The sequence below is a fragment of the Amblyraja radiata genome, chromosome 5 (assembly GCF_010909765.2).
Source record: "Amblyraja radiata isolate CabotCenter1 chromosome 5, sAmbRad1.1.pri, whole genome shotgun sequence".
NCBI classification, from domain to species: domain Eukaryota; kingdom Metazoa; phylum Chordata; class Chondrichthyes; order Rajiformes; family Rajidae; genus Amblyraja; species Amblyraja radiata.
Genome location: NC_045960.1, coordinates 81,791,458 through 81,817,797, shown reverse-complemented (window position 1 = coordinate 81,817,797; position 26,340 = coordinate 81,791,458). Strand labels below are relative to the sequence as shown.

The window sequence follows — 26,340 nt, the reverse complement described above, 5'->3', positions numbered from 1 at the left end:
GGTTGTGTTAACTCGTTTGGTGCCGGTACAACAGCAGACCAGGTTGGAGGTTTGAGTCTGTGGTAACATTGGTGTCGGGGTTAATGTCTGGGCCGGGGTACGGGTGGGATTTAACTCTGTCTGTCTGTCTGTCTGTGCGTGTGTGTGTCTGTGACTCTGTGTCTGTGTATGTCTCTGTGTTTCTGTGTGTGTGTGTCTGTGACTGTGTCTGTGTATGCCTCTGTGTTTCTGTGTGTGTGTGTGTGTGTGTGTGTGTGTGTGTGTGTGTGTGTGTGTGTGTGTGTGTGTGTGTGTGTGTGTGTGTGTGTGTGTGTGTGTGTCTCTGTGGCTGTGTGTGTCTGTGTTTCTGTGTCTCTGTGGCTGTGTTTGTGTGTCTCTATCTGCGTGTGTGTCTCTGTCTGTGCGTGTGTGTGGGGGAGCCGTGGAGAGACAGAGGGGGGATTTTCAGATGCAAACCAAAAGTTTTCAGTTAAGAGTTGGACACGATTACTGTCAATACGAGCAGCTCACGGAGCAGAGTCAGAATGAGAAACTGCTCGGCTCTCACACACACACTCGTGGAGTGAACTGTAAATATAAACGTGGCTGGGGTAGAGGAGTGGGAGGGGGAGGGAGAGGGGGAGAGAGAGAGAATTTGAGAGAGAAGAGAGAGGGAGGGGGACAGAAAGGGAGAGAGAGGGGAAATTGGAGAGGAGAGAGAGAGAGAGAGAGAGAGAGAGAGGAAGGGGGGGAGAGGGAAGGGAGAGAGAGAGAGAGAGGGGGAGAGAGAGTTCTCCCTTCTGCCTCACCACTGTTTGCTGCCCTTTGTGAGATGATTGGAGACCAAAACCAGTTACCCTTTAGATCTCCCTCTCCCTACCTCCCTCGCCCTCCCTCTCCCTCCTTCTTTAGAGAGGGGGGGATGATGAGGGAAGGAAGGGGGAAGAGGGCGGAGGGAAGTGTGCCTTGCTTGGTGGAGAAGAGGGATGTGGGAACGCTGTACGCAGGTGGTGACTCACTCTCACACTGGGATCCCCCCCTGTCATTGTGCAGTCTATCTGACTCCCTGAACCCTCCCCCCCCCCCCCCCTCTATGGAGCGAAGGAAATATGCAACGTTTCGGGTCGAAACCCTTCTTCAGACCCAGCCCGAAACGTTGGCTATTTCCTTCGCTCCATAGATGCTGCCTCAAGCCCTGTCCCACTGTGCGAGTTCACCCAAGAGCTCTCCCGAGTTTAAAATCTCTGTGTAGCATCTCTGTCCCTATCTTCAAATTTCCATTTTGTAATAAAATACAATTTTCGACTTAAACATTTCGCAGCAGGATCGCGATTAGTCGATTCCCACGCATTTTCAATCGTCGTTCGATTCAGTGTAATTTTCACACCTGGTTGATGTAGTTTTTTTTTTTAAATATACAGTACATTACAATAAATAGTTTCAAGCATACCCGGTACTAAACGCACAAACATCAAGGTGGTTACTGATGTTACAAACTGTTATAAATGAATATAATTTCAAAGTGAAATAGGAGATTTCCGTGGAAAGAATATTTAACCAGAATATGGTGAGGTCGCTGCAAAATGCTCACTTAAAACAATACGCCGTCAACTCAGGATTGTTTCTTAGCCCTCTGACAGGTGTTTCAATCTCACCTCGTAGCTCGCTGTTAATCGATTCATAGCTATTAATTTTCATTCCTGGTCCGTATATCGAACTTCTCCAAATGCAAACGCTTCAAGTTACGCTTCTTGTGTGGTGGTAGGGGGGGGGGTGGGAATTGGAAGATAGGGACAGAGATGTTACACAGAGATTTTGATAGGAAGGAAACATTACAGCAGCTGAGTAAAAGATCGGTCAAGTGAAGATCGGGCGAGGGAGATTGGGGGTGGGGGGAAAGTATCTATAGCTTGGGACTTGCCTAAATGAATACTGAGATGGATTATCATTCCACACCAAATTTCTTAGACAATAATACCTTTTATGCAATTATCACAATAGCTTGTTGGATATGGATCAACGAGCTGTATGGTACATGCTCGTAAATTAGTAAAACAAATGTTCTTCTTTAAGTTCAGTTGTTTCTGGGATGGGGGTGACTGATAACAAATAACCCACATTCTGTATTTTGTCATAATGTGGCTGAAACAATGGCATATTTTGTGATATTTATTGAGATAGAAAGATACAACGGAGTTTGGGCAAGATATTACCTTGCAACATTCTGTATGTCTGATAGATATTGTGAAATGGAACTCAGAAATTATGGGAGGATTACATAAAACTACAATTCAAAGGTAATGAATATACAGAGTATTCTTATTTCCATCATGACCATACAATAGTGATATAGGACACCAGGTCCTACTACGGCAAACTCACGAGCTACTACGGTATGACTACGTGTTAAAAAGTATCAAATTTTTACATCCTGAGTATATTTTACTCGTGGACATTTTTCAATATGTTGAAAAATCTTCACGAATTACCACGTTTCCCAAGTACCTGCTATTAGCGCTAAGATATGGCATGTTGGCCTTTATAACAAGAGGAATCGAATATAGGAGCAAAGAGGTCCTTCTGCAGTTGTACAGAGTTCTAGTGAGACCGCACCTGGAGTATTGTGTACAGTTTTGGTCCCCTAATTTGAGGAAGGACATTCTTGCTATTGAGGGAGTGCAGCGTAGGTTTACAAGGTTAATTACGGGATGGCGGGACTGTCATATGCTGAGAGAATGGAGCAGCTGGGCTTGTACACTCTGGCGTTTAGAACGATGAGAGGGGATCTCATTGAAACATATAAGATTGTTAAGAGCTTGGACACGCTAGAGGCAGGAAACATGTTCCCGATGTTGGGTGAGTCCAGAACCAGGGTCCACAGTTTAAGAATAAGGAGTAAGCCATTTAGGACGGAGACGAGGAAACACTTTTTCTCAGAGAGTGGTGAGTCTGTGGAATGCTCTGCCTCAGAGGGCGGAGGAGGCTGGTTCTCTGGATACTTTCAAGAGAGAGCTAGATAGGGCTCTTAAAAATAGCGGAGTCAGGGGATATGGGGAGAAGGCAGGAACGGGGTACTGATTGGGGATGATCAGCCATGATCACATTGAATGTATGTGATATGAAAGTGAATTAGGTGTCAAATTAAATTTCTTTTTATGCTTTATCTGATGGGATATATTGCAGACTTGATTTTTAAAATCTCAAAATTTTGTAACATTGCTAGAAAATGCAATTGCATCTTGGAGGCCGAAGGTTAGGTTATTAGCCAAGAAAGATAGTCTTCGTTATCACTCAGTACAGCAACATCAAGAACGATGTTGCTGTACTGAGTTATAGCCAAGTCTATCCCTCATTGCTAGCAGCTGATGGGAAGCGGCTGTAAAAGGACAGCGCTGCTGGGGGGGGGGGGGGGGGGGGGGGGGGGGAGTTCCTTTCAGAGCGTGCGGGTAGTCTGGCCAGGGGTAAAGTTGCGGGGAGGGCAGGACGGTTGAGATGGAGGGGGTCGGCCGGGGATCATCCAGCTCAAGAGCGGGTCAATGGGCGGTGGAGCTTACTCCATACGTCGGGGCGAGTAACCTCAATAGATCCCTTGTTCGCGCTGACACAGGATTAAGCTCCACCGCCCACTGTGATGTTATCCATCACTTGCTGACCCACTCCGCTCTATGATCTTTGCTCTTGAGCTGGTCCCCTCACTGTTCAGACGGAGAACACTGCCAGAGGTGAGCTGGCCGGCAGAAGGCGCTGAGATGGCAGTCGGTTCCGCTGTCCGGTGATGGAGGCCGCTCGTAGCCACACGAGCTGCTTCCCTCCCCGGCCACAATGCGGTGGCTCCGCGCCCGGAGCGCCGCGGCAGCGGTGAGTGAGTGTTACTGGCATGAACCCGACCCCCTCCTTCTCAACGCTCCCGCAACTTTATCCCTGGCTAGACTCCCCACATACTGTGAAAGGAACTCTCCCCCGAATTGTCACGTTACTCACGACACGTGACTCATTTATAATTATTTATTTATATTTCTATGAAAATTTTTCCCAATTGGGCCCCGCTCCTCCTAAGGCCTGCCCTGGCAATATGAGTGTATTATACAGAGTATGTAAGGATTTGTGGTCCAGAATTAGATGGATTAACTAAATTTCATGTACTATTATTTAAAAGCAGATGTATTTTAGTTGCAGTTAATGCACTTCTACAAAGAGAGTCAAATTCTCTGAAGGAGAGCTTCGAAACATAACAGCACGGGTCGTTGAAACCTACAGCGTAATCTTACAAATCACCACAATTAATCTGCTAGCAAATAAAATAACCTCTGAGTGAATAAAATAGCCATTGAATAATAATTATTAAATACTAATGTGCTGGCACGATATTTTTTTTTTCACTGTATCACTTGGACCCAAATTCAATTTATTGGCCAAATCCACATTTAATGCACAATTAATTATGCAATCACAAAGTCATAAAATGAGGCGGAGAAAATGTGAATGGACAAAATAATAATGGATGAAATTTAATAAAGACATGTGCAAATAATTGGACATTGAAATGATAATGTGCAGGAGTTACCAAGAGTTGGAAAAAAAACAAGGATTCAGCAGGGATGTGAAAGGAACACAGCCTGCCACTTCTGTGAGAGATTATAAATGCCCAAAAAAAAATCCTTACTTTGGCTTTTCATAGCACTACATTTGGCCAACACTCTGTTACGGTGAATTTAACTGTGTCATCCATATCAACAGTATGGCCACCCAAAAAAAAAGGCAGAAGCTGCCGGGGACTACTCAATGATAGGTAGTTCACCTCCTGGTGCCACTCTCACCACTTTCTCCTCCTCTCATAATCCATTGTGCAATTTTCAACATTAATTTTTTAATGAGATACTGACCCCACCTGTATAAGCACAACCACAACCTAATAAGAATCTTTAACACCCATTTGTTTCACTTGTCAATAATCTACACTTTAGGCTTTAGAGCGACAGCGTGAAAACAGGCCCTTCAACCCACCGAGTCTGCGCCGACCAGTGATCACCCCATATACTGAAACTATCCTACACACTGGGGACAATTTAACAATTTCATCAAAACCAATGAACCTACGACCCTATACGTCTTTGGAGTGTGGTAGGAGACTGGAGCCCCCGGAGAAAACCCATGCGTCACAGGGAGAATGTACAAACTCCATACAGACAGCACCCGTAGTTGAGAATCGAACCTGGGTCTCTGTTGCTATAAGGCAGTAACCTTACCACTGGGCCATTGTGCCGCCCATCCGCCATTGGTGTGTTATGGCTTCAATGTGCAATATGTGAGCGGCAATAGCACAACTACAAAGGTTACTGTCTCACATTGCCAACAACATGTAATCCTGATCTCTGGAGCTGTCTGTTTAGTGTTTGTATGTTTGTCCTATGTGTGATTCCTCCAGATATTCCAGTTTCTTCCCACTTCAACACGTCCTTTCCTCATTTCTCGTTCATCTTTTATTCTCCCTTAATGCTTCTTAAGGCTTCTTTAAAACCTTGCTGTTTCTTTCTAACTATGCGCTATTTATAGTTTTACCCATCTATATAGTTGTTTCCTTCTCATATAATCAGTTAACTATGCTCAATGCTTTTAAATAATCTAGCAGATCTTTGCTACATTTGCAATTGGATGACAACAGTACAATTCATCTCAACAACTATATTAATCAAAAGAATAAAAGCAGGTGGCCAGAGTCGAGCTTTAAAAATGCATCCGTTTCAACTGGAAAAATGGCCTGGATTTGATAATGAGTACATTTCAAACTTTTTGCCTTGCAAAATATTTCTCAAGCAGAGAGAAACTGAATGTTCTCTTCAAGAGCCTGGAATAATAACAGCTAAACTTGCATATCATAAACATAAACTTCCAAAAAATAAGGGCAAAAAAATAACCAAAAATAAAAAACCATTTTGACCGTTCCTATCAAAAACCTGATATAACCCCACCAGTCTCCAGAATGCAACACATCATTCTCCAACATTTCCGCCACCTTCAAACATGATCGCACCTTGTCACATTTTCCTATTCCCATCCATTTGCGATTTCTGTTGAGACCACTCCCACCACAACTACTTGGTTCGCTCATCCTTCCCAGCCAACCAGCCCCACCACCAGGTACTTTCCCTTGCAACTGCAGGAAATGTAACATCCCCATCCATACCTCCTTCCTCAGTTCCATCCAGGGACCCCAGGAGCCTTCCAGGTGAGGCAGTGTTTCACATGTACCTCTGTACTCCCTATGTGGCTTCCTTTACATTGGGAAGACCATGTGTTCATTAGGTGACTGGTTCGCTAAACACATGCGCTGGCTGCCAAATCTCCCAGGTGCTAACTATTTTAACTCCCTGTCCCATATCAACCTCTCGGTCCTTGGCCTCCTCCATTGCCAAATTGAGGCCGCATGCACACTGGAGGAACAGCACCTTATATTCTGCTTGGATAGCTTACAAATGGTATCAAACAAATTCTCCAACGCAAATACTCCTACTCCTTTCCGATACTTCCCAGCTCTCCCACTTCCACCATCTCCCTAAACACCCTCCTCCTTTCCCTTCCATTGTACACTCATTCTCCATCCTCCATTCACTCAAATTCCCCATTTCCTTTTTATCTCCCCTCCCCCACCTTCCCCTCCCCGTGTCCCCTTCATCTCATATCCTTCCTTCCATCCTTACATTTCACTCTTCCTCTCCGCTCGCTATCTGACACCCTTTCACAACTGCCCTTTGTCACTTACTCTACTCATCTTCCAGTCAAAGTCTCCTCATCTGAATCCTCATCTCTATTGTTTATTGGTGAGTCAATAAATAAAAACACATTCATGATAAAGTCCAACTTTATTCTGTCAAATACACTGGAGCATTTCAACGGCCAGTTGCTGCAGGGAGAGAGAGGAGGGGGGGGGGGGGGGGAGGGAGAATAAAGTTGGACTTTATCATGACACACATGAATATTTATTCCTTCCACAGTTTCTACAGTGTGCACCATCCATTAAATGCACCAAACATATTAACTTAGATAACAATAACTTGTCCTAAACCTGCAACATCTACCACCAAGTATCAAAGCAGCACGTATGTGGAACATCACTTCCTGCAGATTTCTGTCAAAATCATACACCATTCTGATTTTGAAGTGTCATTGCTGGCTGGTTCTTCTTCGCGCTGGGTCTAAACTTCAAACTCACAAATCAACATGTGAGAGTATAATTCCATCAACTTTAAAAACTTCAAGAAAATTTAATCACATCACCTTATTTGTGGAATCCACAATTAGATTTTTACAAATTCCAACAGGCACAGAATCAAATCAAACTACACAAGTAAACGTGGAAAAGCGAACAAACGTTGGAAAACATAACATTTTAGACAAGTACACAATTCTGAAACCTCAGAGAAAGCCACGGCAATATATTCTGACCAAAGACACACAAAAGCTAAATTTACCAAATAATTTTTTTAAAGTGGCATTTAAGAAGCTTTTAGACAGTGACATGTAGATGCAGGAATAGAAGTATATTGATCATGTACAGTCAAATGAGATTAGTTTAGACAATAGACAATAGGTGCAAGAGTAGGCCATTCGGCCCTTTGAGCCAGCACCGCCATTCAATGTGATCATGACTGATCATCCCTAATCAGTACCCCGTTCCTGCCTTCTCCCCATATCCCCTGACTCCGCTATCTTTAAGAACCCTATCTAGCTCTCTCTTGAAAGTATCCAGAGAACCTGCCTCCACTGCCCTCTGAGGCAGAGAATTCAACAGACTCACAACTCTCTGTGTGAAGAAGTGTTTTCTCGTCTCCGTTCTAAATGGCTTACCCCTTATTCTTAAGCTGTGGCCCCTGGTTCTGGACTCCTAAATTGGCATCATGTTCAGCACAGACGTTAGAGGCCAAAGGGCCCATTCCTGTGCTGTAGTGTTCTGTTCTAAAACAGACTGGAAGAATATGGCATCTGAAGGGGACACAGTTGAGATGATATTGATTGATTGATTGATTGATTGATTGATTATACCTTTAATAATCCTTTACAGGAAATTACAGTGCCACGACAGCTTCAAGACAGACATAACACCATATTTGAAGACAACAGCTTTGGTCTGTTTAAACAGCATTGTTTAAATGCACATGACAAACTAAAACTTTCACATTATACTAGTATATTTTACCCAATTCAGTTGTAAATATATAGTGGACTAGAAATGTCCCAAAATAATGAATGTAAAGAGGTAGCGAGAATAAACATTAAAAAATGAAATAAATCTGTAATAGATGATTCCAATAATGCAGCAATTATCTTCAGCGTATCCCATAAACCAGAATAGGAAGACCCATTTGTGTCTGATGTTGTTGTTGAACCTATCTCAACTACATCCTCTGGCAGTTTGTGGCATATACGTACCACCTAGCATGTCAATAGGTTGTCCCTCAGGTTCCTCTTAAATCTTTCCACTCACACCTTAAGCATATGCCCTCATGATCTTGATTCCCCAACCATGGGAGTAAAAATGGTGCATTTGCCTCATTCTTCTAAACTCCGAGGAATAGAGTCACAGCCTGCCAAGCCTCTCCCTATAACTCAGCCTCCCGATTGCTTGTGATTATTTTCTGCACTCATTCCAGCTTAATGGCATCTTTCCAAAAGCTGTTTGACGAAAACTGAACACAATGCTCCGCCAGATTCAGATTCTATTGTCATTGTGCAGTGTACAGTACAGAGACAACAAAATGCAGTTAGCATCTCTCTAGAAGAGCGACATAGAATATGAGCAATAAATAAATATTTACGTGCATAGTCATAGTAGTGTTATTTATTTATTTATTTTTTCCTGGTGGAAGGAGTGTCCGGGGGGGGGGGGGGGGGGGGGGGGGTGGGGTGGTTGGCAATCACCGAGATACAGTGTTGAGTAATGTAAGCCGCAGGGAAGAAGCTGTTCCTGGACCTGCTGGTCCGGCAACGGAGAGACCTGTAGCGCCTCCCGGATGGTAGGAGGGTAAACAGTCTGTGGTTGGGGTGAGAGCAGTCCTTGACGATGCTGAGTGCCCTTCGCAGACATCGCTTGCTTTGGACAGACTCAATGAGGGGGAGCGAGGAACCGGTGATGCATTGGGCAATTTTCACCACCCTCTGCAGTGCTTTCCAGTCGGAGACAGAGCAGTTGCCATACCATACTGTGATACAGTTGGTAAGGATGCTCTCGATGGTGCAGCTGTAGAAGTTCACCAGAATCTGAGGAGACAGGTGGACCTTCTTTAGTCTCCTCAGGAAGAAGAGACGCTGGTGAGCCTTCTTGACCAGAGTTGAGGTATTGTGGGTCCAAGAGAGGTCATCGGAGATGTTGACCCCCAGAAACCTGAAACTGGAAACATGTTCCACCTCCGTCCCGTTAATGTGGATGGGGGTATGCGTGCCGCCCCTAGACTTTCTGAAGTCTACAATGAGCTCCTTGGTCTTCTTGGAGTTAAGGGCCAGGTTGTTGTCAGCGCACCATGCTGCTAGGAGCTGGACCTCCTCCCTATAGGCCGACTCATCGTTGTTGCTGATGAGGCCAATCACCGTTGTATCATCTGCATACTTGATGATGGCGTTAGTACCATGTACAGTTGTGCAGTCGTAGGCCCACCAATATCTTATACAACTGCAGCATACTGTCTCAACTTCTATACTCAATGCACTGACTAATATAAAGTACAGTGTGCCAGAAGCCTTCTTCGCCACCCTATCTACCTACTATGCAACTTTTAGGGGATTATGTACTTGGCCTAATGTCCCTCTACACCAAACACGCACCAGAGCCCAAACGTTAAATGTGAAATTCCTACTGTGAATATGAAATGTGAAATTGACGTCCCAACCCCTCACACTGACACCAAATGAATTTCATTTGCCATTCCTCAATCCACTTCCTCAGCTAATCAAGATCTCACTGCAATTCTTGGCAACCTTCTTCACGATGTACTATTTCAGTACCTTCTCATCCAAATCATTGATATAAATGAAGAATGGACTCAGACCTCAGGCACACCTTGGGTTATGGGCCTCCAATCTGAAAACCAACTCTACACCCTCCCTCTCTGCCTCCCATCATCAACCAATTGTGTATCCAATTAGCTAACTCTCTCTGGATCTTCCAGAATAACCTACCATGCAGAACCTTAATCCAAGGTTTTGCTGAATTGTACATAAACTCAGAATCATACAGCACAGAAACAGGCCTGTTGGCCCAATATCCACGACAACCAAAATGCCCACCTATATTAATTCTATTTGTCCGCATTTGGCACTATCCTAAAACTTTCCTCTTTATGCACCTTTCCACGTGTCTTTTAAATGTTGCTATTGCACCTGCCTCAACCACATTTTCTGGCAGCTTGTTCCATGTACATATCACCCTCTGTGTGAAAAAAGTTGACCGTGTTCCTATTCTCTTTCTCTTTTAATTCTTGATTTTATAGCCCTGGGGAAAAGACTGAGTGCATTCATCCTATCCATGTCTTGGGACATATGAATTTCTTTAGACATCCCACTTCAACTTTATGCGGTAGGGTGGATGATTCACTTTTAAGTTTTAGGTCACACCTGTACACATTGACTTGTATTTCAGTTTGAAACCATTCAAGTGGGATGATCAAGCAGATTTCCTCCTGACCTTGTAGTTGTTTAATTTTGCATGGCAAGGTATCACAAACCCCTTAACATCTCACAACTCTGTCTTCTACCCCTATTATATACACCTTTCATTCTCATCTGTATACAAGCACATTATGTTCGCAACACACACTTTCCCTTAGGACACACTTTGTTTCGTGTTTGGGGAGGGAGTGGATGGTATCAAGTGCTCTCCCTGAGTGTCCACTGCAGGATGAAATCGCCATGTTTACTCGCACTCGGCCACCCAAACACTGCAGTCCCTTCTATTTCCCGCAATGACCCCCCTGTGAAGCAAATATCTCAGATTCTAAGTTCTTTGCTGTGAAGAGGGTTCCCGTCCCGGAGCCGTTCCTCCACCTCCTCTTACCGGACTGTCGGCCGCGCCCCTCGCCCTCCAACTGGGCCCCGACTGCCTCTCCTCGCCGACAGCAGAGTAGCAGCGACAGCAGCGCCAGCAGCGCCACGGCCGAGGCCGCCATGGTGTTCATCGCCGGGACTGGAGGGGACGGGGAACTGCGATCGCCGCCGTCTGCCCCAAACCCAGAGAAGCCCACACACACACACTCGGCTGTCGCTGCTGCCGGCCCACGCCTACCCCGGACACAGTTCGGTGTCTCCAGCCCGGCCCGGCCCAGCCCAGCCCGGAAGTGCTCCTGGTGCTTGGGAGGAGGGCAGGGCCAAAGATCCTAGCTCCTCCAGTATCTTTGGGCAGGGCCTCTCCCTGACGAGGGCGTTCTCCTGGTAAAAGGATCTTTGCAAATTGGAGGGACAGCACCACATGTTTCGCTGGGGCAGCGTACAGCGGGGTGAAGGCAGGAACGGGCTGATCACATTGAATGGCGGTGCTACCTCGAAGGGCCGAACGGCCTCCTCCTGCACCTATTGTCTAACTCAGCAGAATATCGATTTCTCTAACTTTCAAGTAACCCCTGCATCCTCTCCCTCTGTCCCCCGCCCTAGTCGCCGTACTAGCTTCACAGTTGTCCTGGTAACATTCATTAGCTGTAAAACTTGCTAATAACCTATAATGGGCAGGACAACTGTGAAGCTAGTACGGCGACTAGGGCGGGGGGCGGAGGGAGAGGATGCAGGGGTTACTTGAAAGTTAGAGAAATCCACAATTCAGCTTCAAATTCATGATTGTTAACATCTCAGATGATCAGTCTTAGATCCAGCACATAGATGGAATCATAAGATGCTTTACATTCTTAGACATTTAAAGAGATTTGACAAGTCACCAAACACCAAGTCTTCTACAGATATACTGTAAAGTGCCCTGTATGCTCAAGAACACAAGAGGCTGCAAAGATCGGTGGATTCAACCTGATCCATCATGGGCACTGCCCTCTGCACCAAAGATTATAGCTCCTCTAGTATCTTTGCTCTGCACCATCAAAAGCATCTGCGAGGAACTGCCTCAAGGTGGCGCCATCTTTCATTATTGATCCCGGCACCTGGGCTATGCCCTATTCTCTCTGCTACCATCAGGCAGAAAGTGCAAAGATGAATTCACATAGCACCAGATTCAGGAGCAGCTACTTTCCTACACCCAATAGGTTCTTGAACAATCCTCACTACCCTAATCTTACCTCAGCAATGGAACATCACCGACCATCTCTCCCGCTAGCATGGACTTGTTTTTCTCCTGTGTTTTGCACCAATGTCGTTTCTCATTTGTGTTATGCATATGTCATTTATGTTTTTGTTTTGTTTTAGCTGGGATGTGATTCTGCTGCAAGCAAGATTTTTATTGTACTAGTGTATAATGTGAATAAACCGGATTTGACCATCAACCCTGCTTGATACATCCTTGAAGAACTCAAGTAAATTTGTCAAACATGATTTACCTTTCATGAAGCCATATTGACTTGGTTTTATAAATTTGTCCTAAATTACATTCTTCTTTGATTTATTAACTCTGGCAGCTAGCCAACAAGATATTAAACTAACTGACCTATAGTTTCCCACCATTTGTCTTCCTTCACAGTTGAGCATTCTTGAACATTTGCTACTGGTTTTCCAGTCCACTTGTATTCATGGAATTTAGTGTTTTTAAAAACTTCAATGGGTCAAAATATCTATGCAGCTACTTCCTTTAAAAAAAAAACCTTCCAAGTCCCAGTGACTTGTTTACTTGTCTGCCTTTAGTCCCAAGAGCTTTTTCACTTAGTCCCAAATGATTGGGATTTTTACAAATTCTTCCATGCTATTTGAAGCTGGCCCATCTGTTATTCTCTGGCTATTTGCAAGGTGCAAAAAATGGTATAATGTAATTGCCACTTCCGTTTTCAGTGATTCATATCCCAGCCTGAAGGACCCACACTTACCTTGGCCTCAATGGACAAACATATCAGCTGCATTTCAACCTATGAGTATTGAGAGATGACTGGCAGTTGCTCTTTATGGAGAGAAAAACCTCATTATAAGTTACACGGGATAAAAATGGAAGAGAAAACTAAGTAACCAAATTATGAGAACACAGGTTCAAATCGCTCCATGACAAGTAGAGAATTTGGATTTAGATTAGATTAGATAGCCTTTATTGTCATTCAGACCGAAGTCTGAACGAAATTGAAGCAGTCATACATACAATACAATACAATAAAAAACAACAATAAACACATATTAACATCCACCACAGTGAGTCCACCCAGCATCTCCTCACTGTGATGGAGGCAAAAGTCTTAGGTCTGCAGTCTCTTCCCTCCTCTTCTCCCTCTGCGCTGAGGCGATACCCCCCGGGCGATGTTACAACTGTCCCGCGGCTCAAACACCGCGGCCCGGGGTGGTCGAAGCTGCCGCCCACCAGTCCTGCTGACGCAGCCGCTGGCCCGCGGCCGAACCGCAGGCCACCGCCGCCAGAACACCGTCCCAGCCACCAGAGCACCGTTCCAGCCCCGAGCCGGATCGCCCTCACGTGAGTACCGTTACCGTCTCAGCCTCGCACCAGGCCGCCCCGACATGGGCGCCGCTCCTCCCTCGGGCTGGGCCGCCCCTACATGGGCACCGCTCCTCCCTCGGGCTGGGCCGCCCCGACATGGGCGCCGTACCTCCCTCGGGCTGGGAACGCCATACCTCCCCGAGCTCGGCCACTCCGACGGGAGCACCGTTCCTTCCTCGGGCCGGCCGCCATCCCGGGAGCGTCACAGCCCCTCACGAAAGCACTGTTCCAGCCCCGAGCCGGGCCGCCCTCACGGGAGCGAGCCCAGTGTGAGTCCTGGCAGGCTCTGCCTCCTGAGCCTCGAGGTCGCCAGCTCCGCCATTAGGCCTCAGCGCAGACGGAGGCAGAGAAGGGGAATACGACAAAAAAGTCGCATTCCCCCGCAGGGAGAGACAGCAAGCCCCGTTTCAAACCCCCCCCCCCTCCCAAAACACAAACTAAAAACCAAAACTAGACTAACCAAAATGAAAATAAATAACACAAAACAAACAGGACTGCCGGAGCCGCGCCGCCACTAGGGATTAAGCATTAGCAAATAATGAACTGAAGGGAAGATGAGGAGGGGACACGGAGTGGTTTTGGATGATAAAGCCTTTGGAGAGAATGTTTACATTGAATGGTCTCAGGCTTAGTGGAAGAGTTTGCAGTTCTCAAATTTGGCTTCCTTGGAAACAAGGTCAAAATGGAACATTGCATCCAATTCTGGCCACCACACAATGGGTTGACAAAATTACAGTAGCTTTAGATAAAGAGAAAGCAGTTCCCACATTAACCCAGCAGAGTTTAGTTTATTGTCACGAGTACCGAGGTATAATGAAAAGCTTTTGTTGCCATGCTAACCAGTCATCCGAAAGACAATACATGATTACAATTGAGCCATTCAGTGTACAGACACATGGAATAAAATTGTGCAAGATAAAGCCAGTAAAGTCAAATCAAAGATAGTCCGATGGTCTCCAAATGAAGTGGATAGTAGTTCAAGACTGCTCTCTGGTTGTGGTGGGATGGTTCAGTTGTCTGATGACAGCTGGGAAGAAACTGTCCCTGAATCTGGAGGTTTTCACACTTCTTTACCTTTTGCCCCATGGGAGAAGGGGAGAAGAGGGAGTGGTCAGGGTACAACTCATCCTTGATTATGCTGCTGACCTTGCCAAGGCAGCGCGAGGTATAAATTGAGTCAATGGAAGGGAGGTTGGTTTTTGTGACGTTCTGGGCTGCGTCCACAATTTTCTGCAATTTCTTGTGATCTTGGATGGAGCTGATCCCAAACTAACATCCGATTCATCCCAATAAAATGCTTTCTACGGTGCATCTGCAGAAGTTGGCTGGGAAGCAACAAAACAAAAGTGGAAGCAAAGCATCCTCTATCCCAAGCATCTACCTCAGAAGGATGGTTAAGTGACACTCATTGTGTGTGCCCGGTTGTATTGACACTCTTCCCTGCAAGATTTAAGTGGAATATGCAAGTTCTCTTGCCAGCACATTTTAAAAATACATTCTTGGATAAAAGTTACTTGGCTTCTTTTTTCCAGTTGAATCTTCCGTGTTTTCCATGGCACTGGATGCAGCCCTAAAATTTGAACATATGTGAACCCTGCAAGTTCCCCTCCAAGACATATCATCCCACTCAGAAGTACTTCATTGGTACTGGTTGTAAATTGTGGAGCACCTTACTCAAATGTGAGTACTGTCAGCTGAAACATTGCACATGTTCAAGAGTGACTCACCTCCACCTCAACAGCAACAGGAGTGTCACAATAATAGAGGCCATGCCAACAATACCCACAAAATAAACGCTGACTACCAGTCCATGGCAGCACCAAGGGAATACTGAACTTTCACAGTGCACATTAAACTTTCTCAGAAGAAACATTAAATGGAGAAGGCATATCTTTCATATGTCTCAATTGAACATTAAAGATCCCATGGCAGTAAGTCAAAGATCAGAAATGCTCTTCCCAAAATACAAGTGTTTATTCCTCAATAGACATTTCTAAAAAAAGTCAATTATCTCACAGCTGTTTGCAGAACCTCAACAACCAGTATTGTATATTCCAATTTAGTCAATTCGAGTGCCTACACTTGTAAAAGTACTTCATTGGATGCAAGTACTCTGGGACCATGATCATGAAAAGTACTATATAACTGATTTCTAGTCCTGACTGACAGAGCACTGTACTTCATCTTGACCTATGCACAACTACAATACATAAATGATCTTATAGTAACAGCTGGCACAATTTCCTTCATACCAGAGACGGTTGGACAAGTGAAGGTCAAGATAAGTCAACAGCAGTTTATCATGATACACCAATTTTTATTGATAACTGGTTGTTCAGAATCTAACATTTTCAAAGAATGATAGTAATGTATACGTTAGCAGCTTCGGAAATCCAGCTATTAATTATCTGCAATTAGCAGACTAGAAGAATTTCTGGTGAAGGTAGTTAGCAATAGTACTGCAAGTTGCTCGTCCTAAGCTTCCCCCCAGTCTAGTTTCAGTCAAAAACCACTGAATCAACCACTTGCGCAACTAATCTTTATTTTGACAAAACACAATTACAGTTCAACTACTATACATAACCACTGCGGGTTCGATCCTCGTATTTGCCCGATCAAGCCCTCTAAGCCTCGCTGAAACAGAGACACTCCAGAAGGTCACGCAGTCCTAAGCGCTCTCCCAGAAGATCGACGCAGGACCTCGTGGCAGCGGACTTCTATAGGTCCCCGGATCTCGAGGGGCCAAACCACATGGGGGTGGTCTCTTTACAATCCAATTACAGATATCGATTAACCCCATACATGACAGACATTTCCCTAAACAAATAATAGTGGCTAATACATTGTATAAGAAAGAACGCTCTAGAAGGAAGCCAACAAGAACAAACATTGAAACATATGCCCTGAGATTCAAACAGTTTCTCCAAGGCTCAACAGTTTGACCAATCATCGATTAACAGGATGACCATCTTGCAACATTATTTACAAAGTGTGTCTGGTTTGCATTCATTCAATTCATTCTATGCATTTTGCACCTAATTGTCAGGGTCTGCAGATGTTCCCATTCTCTTCCTGCAGCTCTGATCTAGGCTCTAGACAAACTGGCACCATTCTGCAGCTTGCCCCATTTCTACAGAAAGCACTTTTAAATTAACCAAATGGCCTAGCAGCCCTGAAGCCTTTACTCAATTTTAGAGTCCTGGCCTCTCCAATCTGGCCAGGATTAACATTCCTTCCTTTTTATCATAAATGATAACCCATCTTTTATGATAACCAAATAGTCCAATAATCAGTTAACCAGATATACATATGTGTGTCCATTACATTTCCCATTTATCAGCAACACAAGATGATGTTTCTTCCCAGAATCTTATCGAGCTTCCCGAGTTTTCGTGGGCGTAGCTTCACAATTTCCGTCTGATGAGTCTTCGCCCGAGTTTTCATGGGCGCGAATTCCCTCCATCCGTGTTGTTGCCCATTCTTCCATCCCTTTCCATAGTCCAACCTATAACCTATAATTCCTGAAAAACTTGGGACAAAGCAAGTTACCATTCATGCACATGCTTTCCCATATATTCACTGTATTTCTGTTCTCTCAATACTATCCCTTTTCCATTTCACTATAACTATCTCTATCATATTCTATTCTATCACTGTATTTCTATTACTCTTTACTATGTTAGGATCAACACTAATCAGCCCTCTCCGTATTCACACGATGTTATAATATGTATATCTGATGATAGGTTCTCATATAAATTCCAGCTGGGCTCAGTCCAGATTTCCCTACAGCGTGACTCTTAACTTAAAGCAAACCCTGATGAATGTTTTAATTCAACCAAATTCAGTCTCAGCCTTCAATTTAACATTCTAAATTTCAGTGTCCATCTCATCTTTCTCATTCCACAGCATTGTGGCAGATAACACAATTCCATTCCAATTCCTGTGGAATTCCCAGCTGTTCAAATTTAAGCAATCAATTTCCATATGTGGTCAATTTCATCATCAACCCAATTAAGAATGCCAAATCCAGGGACAATTTATTTCCACCTTGATAATAGAAGCCGCTTTACCACCAAGGGTTAAACAATTTAGATCCATCGGTTAAGGGGCTGTCCCACTGTGGCGACCTAATTAGAGTTTAGAAGAGTTTAAAAAACATTTCATGTAGAAGACCTCCTTCGACTATGTTGAAGACGAGCTCCGACTAGCTTCGGGAAAATTGGACACCGAATAGCGTAGAGTGAAGACGACCTCCTTCGACTATGTTGAATACTATCTACGACTACCTTCGATTACCTTTGACTACCCTTGATTACCTCCGAATAACATGCCGACCTACTACAACCTACTTCAACTAAGCTTACGAGTAGAAAAGGTATCAATTTTTTCAACGGCAAATTTTTTTTTAAATCGCGGGGATTTTTAAACATTTTGAAAAATACGCCGCGATCTAGCTGAGGCGTCGAGGACACGGGGACTACTCTCGAGCATGAAGGAGAGTTACAAAGACCTCCTAGGACCTCGTGTCGACCATGCTGCGAGTACGTGTCGAGGGCAAACTCGCCAGAACTCGCAGATTAGGTCGCCGCAGTGGGACAGCCCCTTTAAACATGCATCGGCTCTGCTAGCTCCACACCCATTCAAGTTACTCCTTCTAATTCACTCAGTTTCTCCTCCAGTACTTCTTCCTTCCTATGTTGGCTCAGCTCTCAGTCTAAGGGTTCTCGCTTATACTAGTTTTTTTAATGTAACTCTTTCTGAATGGTTAGAATTGACTTTCCGAGGGGAACTCATAAATTTTCAGTCTACCTCGTCATTTTATACTGCACCTTACGTTTCCAGGGTCTGATCGGTCTTAATTCCTGATATCCGCTAGGATCTGTCCCTTTCTTGATAGTAACAAAATAGGCCCGTCCAATCTTCGACTGTCCTCCTATGGGTGAGACAAGAGAAGAATGCTAAGTCAACAGTCAATTTCTAACAATGTTTAAGACTATATCCCATAAGCCCTCTTTAAATTAATTCATTTTAAACTAAATTTTGACGCAAAGTGAGTATTTTGCCCGGAACCATAGAGGAATGTCTTTTTCAAATACAAATTTGGTTCTTTAAAGTGGAGCTTGCCCCAACAGTCGTCATAGGTCATCAGTGTTGTTTCTCTAGTAAAGATTAGATAGTGTCCTTTACTTTCCTTCCTTTTCCGTCTTCAAAAGCTAGATGATATTAAAGTTGGGCACTAGGGTAGTTTTCTTCTTCTTCTTCTCTGATGTTGGTTTCAAGGGAGTAGGGATACTGAGGAGCTCTGTCTGTTGGCCTTCCCAGATTTGTCTCAAGGGGGCAGGACAGTATTGTTTCCTCCTGCTTGTTAGTTCCTGTTTCTGTGGAGCTACATTACCTTTGCTGTCTTCTGCCCATTCTCAAGGGGTCTGTGTATTCTTTACCTCACTCCCCAGATAGTATGTTGTCGATTGCACTGTCCTGCAGGCACAAACTCAGTAACACGTTAGTATGATAACTTCTTTCCACTCCCATACCTCCTGCACAATAAGTTTGTTTCTTCTCTCCCTAGTGCCCATTCTCTCTCACACCAGCTATGTTCGTTTTCTTACTGTCTTTATTGCCCCTTGATTTTTCTTCCATCCTGCTATACTCCTTGCTCCAATGACCTAATTGTGTAGTTTTAACAAGCTCCTTGATATACAATGTTCTTTGCTCTAAGGGGTTTTCTGGGGCAGTCATAAGATTGTTTACAATTGTTGACAATTTACAATCGTCAGTTTTTACTACAATCATACATCCAATTCGATCATTCTGGTAAATTACTTGAGGTAGCAATGTTACAAAATTTTGAGATTTTAAAAATCAAGTCTGCAATTTATCCCATCAGATAAAGCATAAAAAGAAGTTTAATTTGACACCTAATTCACCTTCATATCTTCAGTATTAAAAAAGTTATGGCCATTTTCATACTCGGAAATTAGCATCTTGTTCCCTATTGCTTTTCCATTGACTTAACACAAAAGCTGTGATCAAGGACAGTCAAAAGCCCATAACTTTCTTAAAAATTAAGAGAACTGAAAGAAATGTTCAGTTATTATAGATTGAAGCATTCTGAAACAAATATGAAACAATCTTACTTGGATGACCTGAAATTAAAGCATATAATTAGTTAGTTACCCAATTGTAGCTAATTACATAATTCAATTACTAGATCTAAACATCTATCCATTTCTTAAGAATAGATTAACATTTTTAAATAGTCTAAGTGTCCAAATAACATACACACACGAATTCACAATATAACATGATTTTTAAATCTTATTTTCTTGGATTTATAGGCCAAATGGAAGGAATTTAGTGTTTAATTCCCTGTAAATTAATGGCCATTTAAATCATCTTGCGAGTGGGATTTTCTGGAACGCGATCGTTTGGAACGTTGCGGTTGCGGTGAATTTAAACCCCATATCAGGAGGAAAAATACTGCCGGTTCGTATAGGGGAATAAAATCACCGTTTCGCAACGTAAAATGTGAATTAAAGGCATCTTAAGGGGCACTTTTATACATAAAATAAACGGCTTTCCTTTACCTGTCCCGTTCGTGAAATCCGTCCCCGTTGTCGGCGTTGATGGCTTTAGAAACCGATTTTTAAATTACTCCAGCGCTGAACTTGTCGGGCGATTAAAAAAAAATAATTCACAGAACGGCCGTCGGAACAATTCTTCAGCAAAAGCTTGCACTCCGAGAAAATATAATCCAGGACAGTTAGGGGAAAACCACATTTTAACCCCCCCCCCCTCAAAGGCGCCAAAATCGCGCACATGGCCAGTGGCAGAACTGCAGCGCCGCTGAAGGTAAGTTTTGTAACATACCTACTTGAGGGGGTTCCAGAGTAGGGGTCATGTTTCCATGCCCGTAATTCCTGGACGGGTGGGTAAGTCAGGACTGAAAAAATGGGTTCGCTTTAGTGAATGGTGTGTGGCTTCTTATTTCCTGATATTCGGGCCATCTCTCTCTCTGGTCCCAGTATTCTCCAAAATTAAAGGACCTCTCATAATTCCTGGGATCTCAGATGTTTCTATATTCTCTAGGATCTTTCATTTCTTCGTAATCCTGGAAATCCCTTCTTTGACCCCTCTCTCTCACTCGCTCCCTTATTGGAAAGGCTCGACTCCAATGTTCCATTCCCCCACAACATTGATTAGGCAATATGGTTGGCTTTATTCTACCCCTTGGTTCCATTGGAATGGAAATTGGGAGTGTAGTTGTGATAATAATCCGAGAAATCTGGAACCTTAATTTCTCCCAATCCGTAATTTGCTGGTACTCTGGGAAACCATGGTTCAGAGTTAGATGTTGCCAATTCTTTCTTGGCCTTGCGTTCACTTTCTCTTATAGTTACAGGATAATGTTCCTGGTTCCTCCCCTCCTTCCAATAGTGCATCACAGCTCTGGCCATTTGACTGGCTCGGTTTTCAGACCAGTTCCTGTTATCAGTTTTAATTAAGTCCGCTATTTTAGTGGGCAGACAATTCAATAGGATAGCACAATACTGAGGGGAACTTGCTCCATTCTGATAGTCTAAGTCATCTGATTGGTCCATATATAATTTTGAAAAACGGTCTAGAAATTCGTCTGCTCCTTCACCCTTTTCTAGTTTTATTTCCAGAATTCGTTTAAAATCACTTGGTTTCTGAATTTTTTTTGCAAGGGCAGTTAAAACAGCCTCTTCTCTTGCACTGTCATCCATTACTACATTTGCCCAGGCTTCATAAGTTGGGCGTTCTAGGGCTACTAGAAATTTTGTATTTTCAGCTGGAGTAATTATCTGTTGTATGGTTTCCCACAAATCCTGGGAATCTGCATGATATACACGCATTGTGGTTCTTAAATAATATATAAAAGCAGCAGGCGGCTTCTTTCCATCAGGGATTCGGTTTAGTACTGCCATTATTTCATGGGGCTTCCACGGAGTATGGACGTCTGTGGCACGGGGATTATTCATACTTACTGCACTGGTCGAATCTGCTGTACCCAGCCCTTTCCCTACTGGGAACTGCCTATGGGATATCCGTTTAATTTGTAAACTTTCAGTTATGTCAAAATCTATCTCGGTATCTTCAATCACTGTCTCACCCTCAGATGAATCTTCCCGTTTGCTAGGGGTTCACGGTAGCTTCTAAATGTTTTATTTCCTTCTTTAACTGCTCGTTTAATTTGTCTAGGGGTATGCCCTTCTTTTTTCTTAACTAATTGAGTTCTTTTTCTAGTCTGGCTTCTGGTATCGTGAACTCTAGGACTGTCTGTAATGGACGGAGCAATCGGGCTTCAGGAAGTTTGTGCCCTGGAATTTGATTGTTATTCCAGTCACAAGCTCCGCAATGTGCATCTAAGGTATTGGGATCGTAAGATTTGATGGTGGACGTGAATTCCTAATTTTAACACTCTCCCAATCTTCTAAATAATAATTTCCTTCCCCCTCGAAGTCAGCACTAACCATCGGATCCCTAATCTTTATATTCACAGGGACTCATTTCCTTCCAGATCTGCCTTTTCCCTGCTCCGAACAACCGAAACAAAATTCCTCCACTCCCTCCTTTTAATCCCTAAATTATCAAGCTCGCTCCAAAGCGTTCGCAGCCTCGTAATTCTTTATTCCTTTGCTCCACCAATCTTCCTCTCCTATTCAAAATCTTCTCCTATCTCTCACAAGTCCACGCACTTTCAACCTTACAATTTCCACAGTCCTCAGTCATCCAAATATCAGAGTACTCCAGGGAACAATCAACCACATTCGAACACAATCAAACACATTCTCGCCACTCGTTTAACCCTCAATCAAAACACCTGAAAATGAGCTTTCGACACACGAATAACACGGTACACAAACAGGAGATCATGCTGCTTATTATTATTATTATTATTATCAGGCACAACCACATTCCTACATAACCCACAAACATTCGTTTATTATAAATCACGCACTAATAAATCCTCCTCCTGGCGCAATTGGTCAGCGGAATGACTCCTCCCCCGACAGCGATCGAAAGAGTACAGTCCCTGATCGAACCACGACTCAGATTCTCACAATACTACGATCTAAACAATTACAAATATTTAATTCAAAGCACACTTTTACTTCAAGTATCTAAATCCTTAAACACTTTATTTACATACATAGAATATTTACACAATTCGGATCCGATAAAAATACAAAAAGCTAGATTTTTACAATTTACAAAAATGATTTAAAGCACTAGCACAGTTTACAAACACTCGATCTCAACTCCGCTTCATGCTGTTATCAATCAGCGAACCTCTCTCTCCGATACTGAAGATTTTCCCTTCCTAGGTTACTTTTGGCTGAGGGGTACTACTCCTTAAATGACTACTTTTCCTCCCGAATGTTACTATCTTCACGCTAAGACTGGACCTATAGGGGGACCTCTATCCCGGCTCTCCAAGTTCTACGGAATTAGGGGTACCCTTCGCATTCGGATTACTTTTCACCAAATAAACAGGTTTGCGTCTCTCGGGTACTCTTCGCTATCAGGTACTAATCAACATCGATCAGAGGGTTACTATTCACTGTTGATCAGCCGTGATTCGGAATTGATCACAGACATGCACAAACTCCGAAGTTCTATTTACAAGAATTCGAATTCTACCTTCCAGGCAGAACCTCAATGTGAAATTCTGTATTTGGAAATTTGATTCTGCAAATTTACAATAGTTCTCGAACTCCTAATTGTAGTGCATATTCCTCCACATGTGCAGGCTCTCGAATCAAACTAAAATTGCCCAATTAAATTCTTGAAAGAACTAGAGTATTCCCAGCCAATCTATACTCTGACCACCGAGCCCAGTACCTTTACGAGATTCCTCGTCCGTCACTCCAGGGAGGGACTCGGATATCTTCACGCAGACACTCCTCTCTGCTGGGCACTGAGGGTTCAACGCCCAGCCTCTTCGCGCTGGCAGTAGTCGATGCCGATTTTCAGAGTGCACCTTTCCAATTCGCGCTCCGGGCAAAGATAGATCAATATGTAGGTCACACCTGTATTTCAATACCCACCAATTGGATACCAAATCTAACCTTGGACCACCCCTCGCCCAATGAAGCGGGTCAGACTCTCGTTAAAGCAGCTGCAGTCTGCCAACTATGACCAGGTTTTGGGCCACTGCATGCCCTGTGTAATGGGCCCCCAACCCAAAAGAGTGCTGACCACCCCCTCGTGCTGGCTAGACTCTGTTCTAATGATCTCGATTAGACCCTTTCTCAAGCCCGCGAATGATCGATCCGCTCCGACTAACGAAGCGCCGGAAAAAAACCAATACGAAAACCGCACAGTGGGCCCGATTGTTGCACTCGCGATCGAAACAGCTCAACACCCTTGATCGCAAACTTGCGTTTGGGGGTCTGTTGAGATCCCGGACGAGCCCCCAATGTAAATTGCTCGTTCTAAGTTTCCCCCCAGTCTAGTTTCTGTCAAAAACCACTGAATCAACCACTTGCGCAACTAATCTTTATTTTGACAAAACACAATTACAGTTCAACTACTATACCTAACCACCATGGGTTCGATCCTCGTATCTGCCTGATCAAAGCTTCTAGGCCTTGCTCAAACAGAGACACACCAGAAAGTCAGTCCTAAGCGCTCTCCCAGAAGAGCAACGCAGGACCTCGTGGCAGCGGACTTTTATAGGTCCCCGGATCTCGAGGGGCCGAACCACATGGGGGCGGTCTCTTTACAATCCAATTACAGATATTGATTAACTCCATACATGACAGACATTTCCCGAACCCAATAATACAGTGGCTAATACATTGTATAAGAAAGAAAGCACTAGAAGGAAGCAAACAAGAACAAACATTGAAACATGTGCCATGAGATTCAAAGTTTCTCCAAGGTTCACCAGTTCGACCAATCATCGATTAACAGGATGACCGTCTTGCAACATTATTTACAATTATTTACAAAGTGTATGTTTGGTTTGCATTCATCCAATCCATGTCTGGTTTGCATTCATTCAATCCATTCTATGCATTTTGCACCTAATTGTCAGGGTCTGCAGATGTTCCCCATCTCTTCCTGCAGCTCTGATCTAGGCTCTAGACAAACTGGCACCATTCTGCAGCTTGCCCCATTTCTACAGAAAGCACTTTTAAATTAACCAAATGGACTAGCAGCCCTGAAGCCTTTACTCAATTTTAGAGTCTTAGCCTCTCCAATCTGGCCAGGATTAACAGTACAATGGGCACCTGTGCTAGAAAAACATTATTTTAAAACCACATACGTCATTTTGATCTATGTAGATCTCAGCTCCATTTTATTTTCTGAAGTTGATAATTAACTCTGGAATGCAGTCTAATTTCCATCATGTAACAGGACAAGAAAAATGTTCTGAAGTTTTTTTGTTTTTTAAACACTTTCATTGTCTGATTGGCCTAGTTTATTTTAACACATCATGGTCTGATTGGCTTCTAGTCTCTGTCTTGGGTTTTTATTTTGTTAATATAAAATTGTATTTGAGTATAAATTTATATTACCCAAAGCAAAACATTAAATATTAAAACAAAGTTCACCGCAAAATGAATCAGTAACAAGACAAAAAACTTTGTCTTGAATCCATTAATCATGTTAATTGCCATGCTAAAGAGCCCCAAGTACAAAACTAGTCCTCAAATAACAACCCCATTCAGCTTGTAACAGGACATGAAAGTTTTGTTATCTCCTCATCCAACTTGATCCCTCAAAATTAGCAAGAACTACAGAATTGTACATTTTCATCCTCCATTAGTGTGTGCCAGTACATTTTCTCCTATTGCTATCCATTTGAGCCAGTTTTTCCATTATGCCTCCAGGCAATGCATTCCCAATCCTAACCGCACATAATCATATCAAGTCGCATTTGGCTTGTTTGCCAATCCTTTTCCTCTGGTTCTCATAAACGGAATAATTTCTCTTATTTTCCTTCTAGACGATTAAGACTCAATAGTACTCTCCACCATATCTGGCCACCTTTTCCAAGAACAACCCCAGCTCCTCTTGTTGGACGTCACTTTTTTTCCGCTTACCCCCTTTAGGCACTTTCCCCAAGGTGGAAGATGTCAACGACTGAGGGAGAAGGTGGTTTGGGAGGGGGGGGGGGGGGAGAAATGGCGGAGCAGACATAACGATGGGCGACGGAAGCAGAAGCTGGTGAGATGGGAGTCCCACGGTGACCAAGCGCATCATGTCAGTGCCGGCAGCCCGAAGAAAACAGTTGGCCAGGGGCTACGACATGAGCTACACCAGCCACGTGCATCAGACGGCACAGCAGCTGGTGAAGGGCTTGTCGGTGCAGAGTAACGACACCAGCTCCTTGATTTGTGATGAAATGACAAAGTGCTGGAGTAACTCAACAGACTGAATCAATCTGCAGAAGGGTCCCCATCCAAAAAGTCACCTATCCATGCTCTCCAGAGATGCTGTCTGACCCACTGGGTTACTCCCACACTTTGTTGTTTTGTATATTAACCAGCAATTTTTAAGGTGATTCCAGCTTGCGTAAAATCTGACTTGCGCAAGGGTTTATGGAATGTATGTAAGTTGTGGAGTGTCTGTACATTCAAGGTGAAGGAAATAAAAGTCAAGGCATGTGCTGCATCTTTGAACAGTATTAATAGGAACAACATTATTTTCCACTACAGTCATTAAGCAAAGCTCAGAGCCATGAGAACTTCACATTTGGCAATGAT

At 43.7% G+C, this 26,340-nt stretch overlaps 2 protein-coding genes across 4 annotated transcripts in view; both read right to left on the bottom strand.

The window, feature by feature from the left end:
- adam17 (ADAM metallopeptidase domain 17) overlaps positions 1 to 11,298 on the bottom strand; it is a 66,887-nt gene extending 55,589 nt beyond the window's left edge. Inside the window, exon 1 of one of the 3 annotated variants that reach the window (XM_033021612.1) lies at positions 11,024 to 11,298. In XM_033021612.1, coding sequence (XP_032877503.1) covers positions 11,024 to 11,144 — 121 coding nt within the window. In that variant the 5' untranslated portion in view covers positions 11,145 to 11,298. The remainder of the gene's footprint in view (positions 1 to 11,023) is intronic. The other 2 variants (XM_033021610.1, XM_033021611.1) reach the window with 2 other exon arrangements.
- Positions 9,624 to 21,644, bottom strand: LOC116973492. The gene is made up of 2 exons (XM_033021616.1): positions 20,792 to 21,644; positions 9,624 to 9,634 (listed from the first exon to the last, which is right to left on the bottom strand). Exon 1 carries the CDS (start codon positions 21,601 to 21,603, stop codon positions 20,824 to 20,826), a length of 780 nt encoding a protein of 259 aa, XP_032877507.1. The 5' UTR covers positions 21,604 to 21,644; the 3' UTR covers positions 9,624 to 9,634; positions 20,792 to 20,823.
- Positions 21,645 to 26,340: the final 4,696 nt, after the last annotated feature.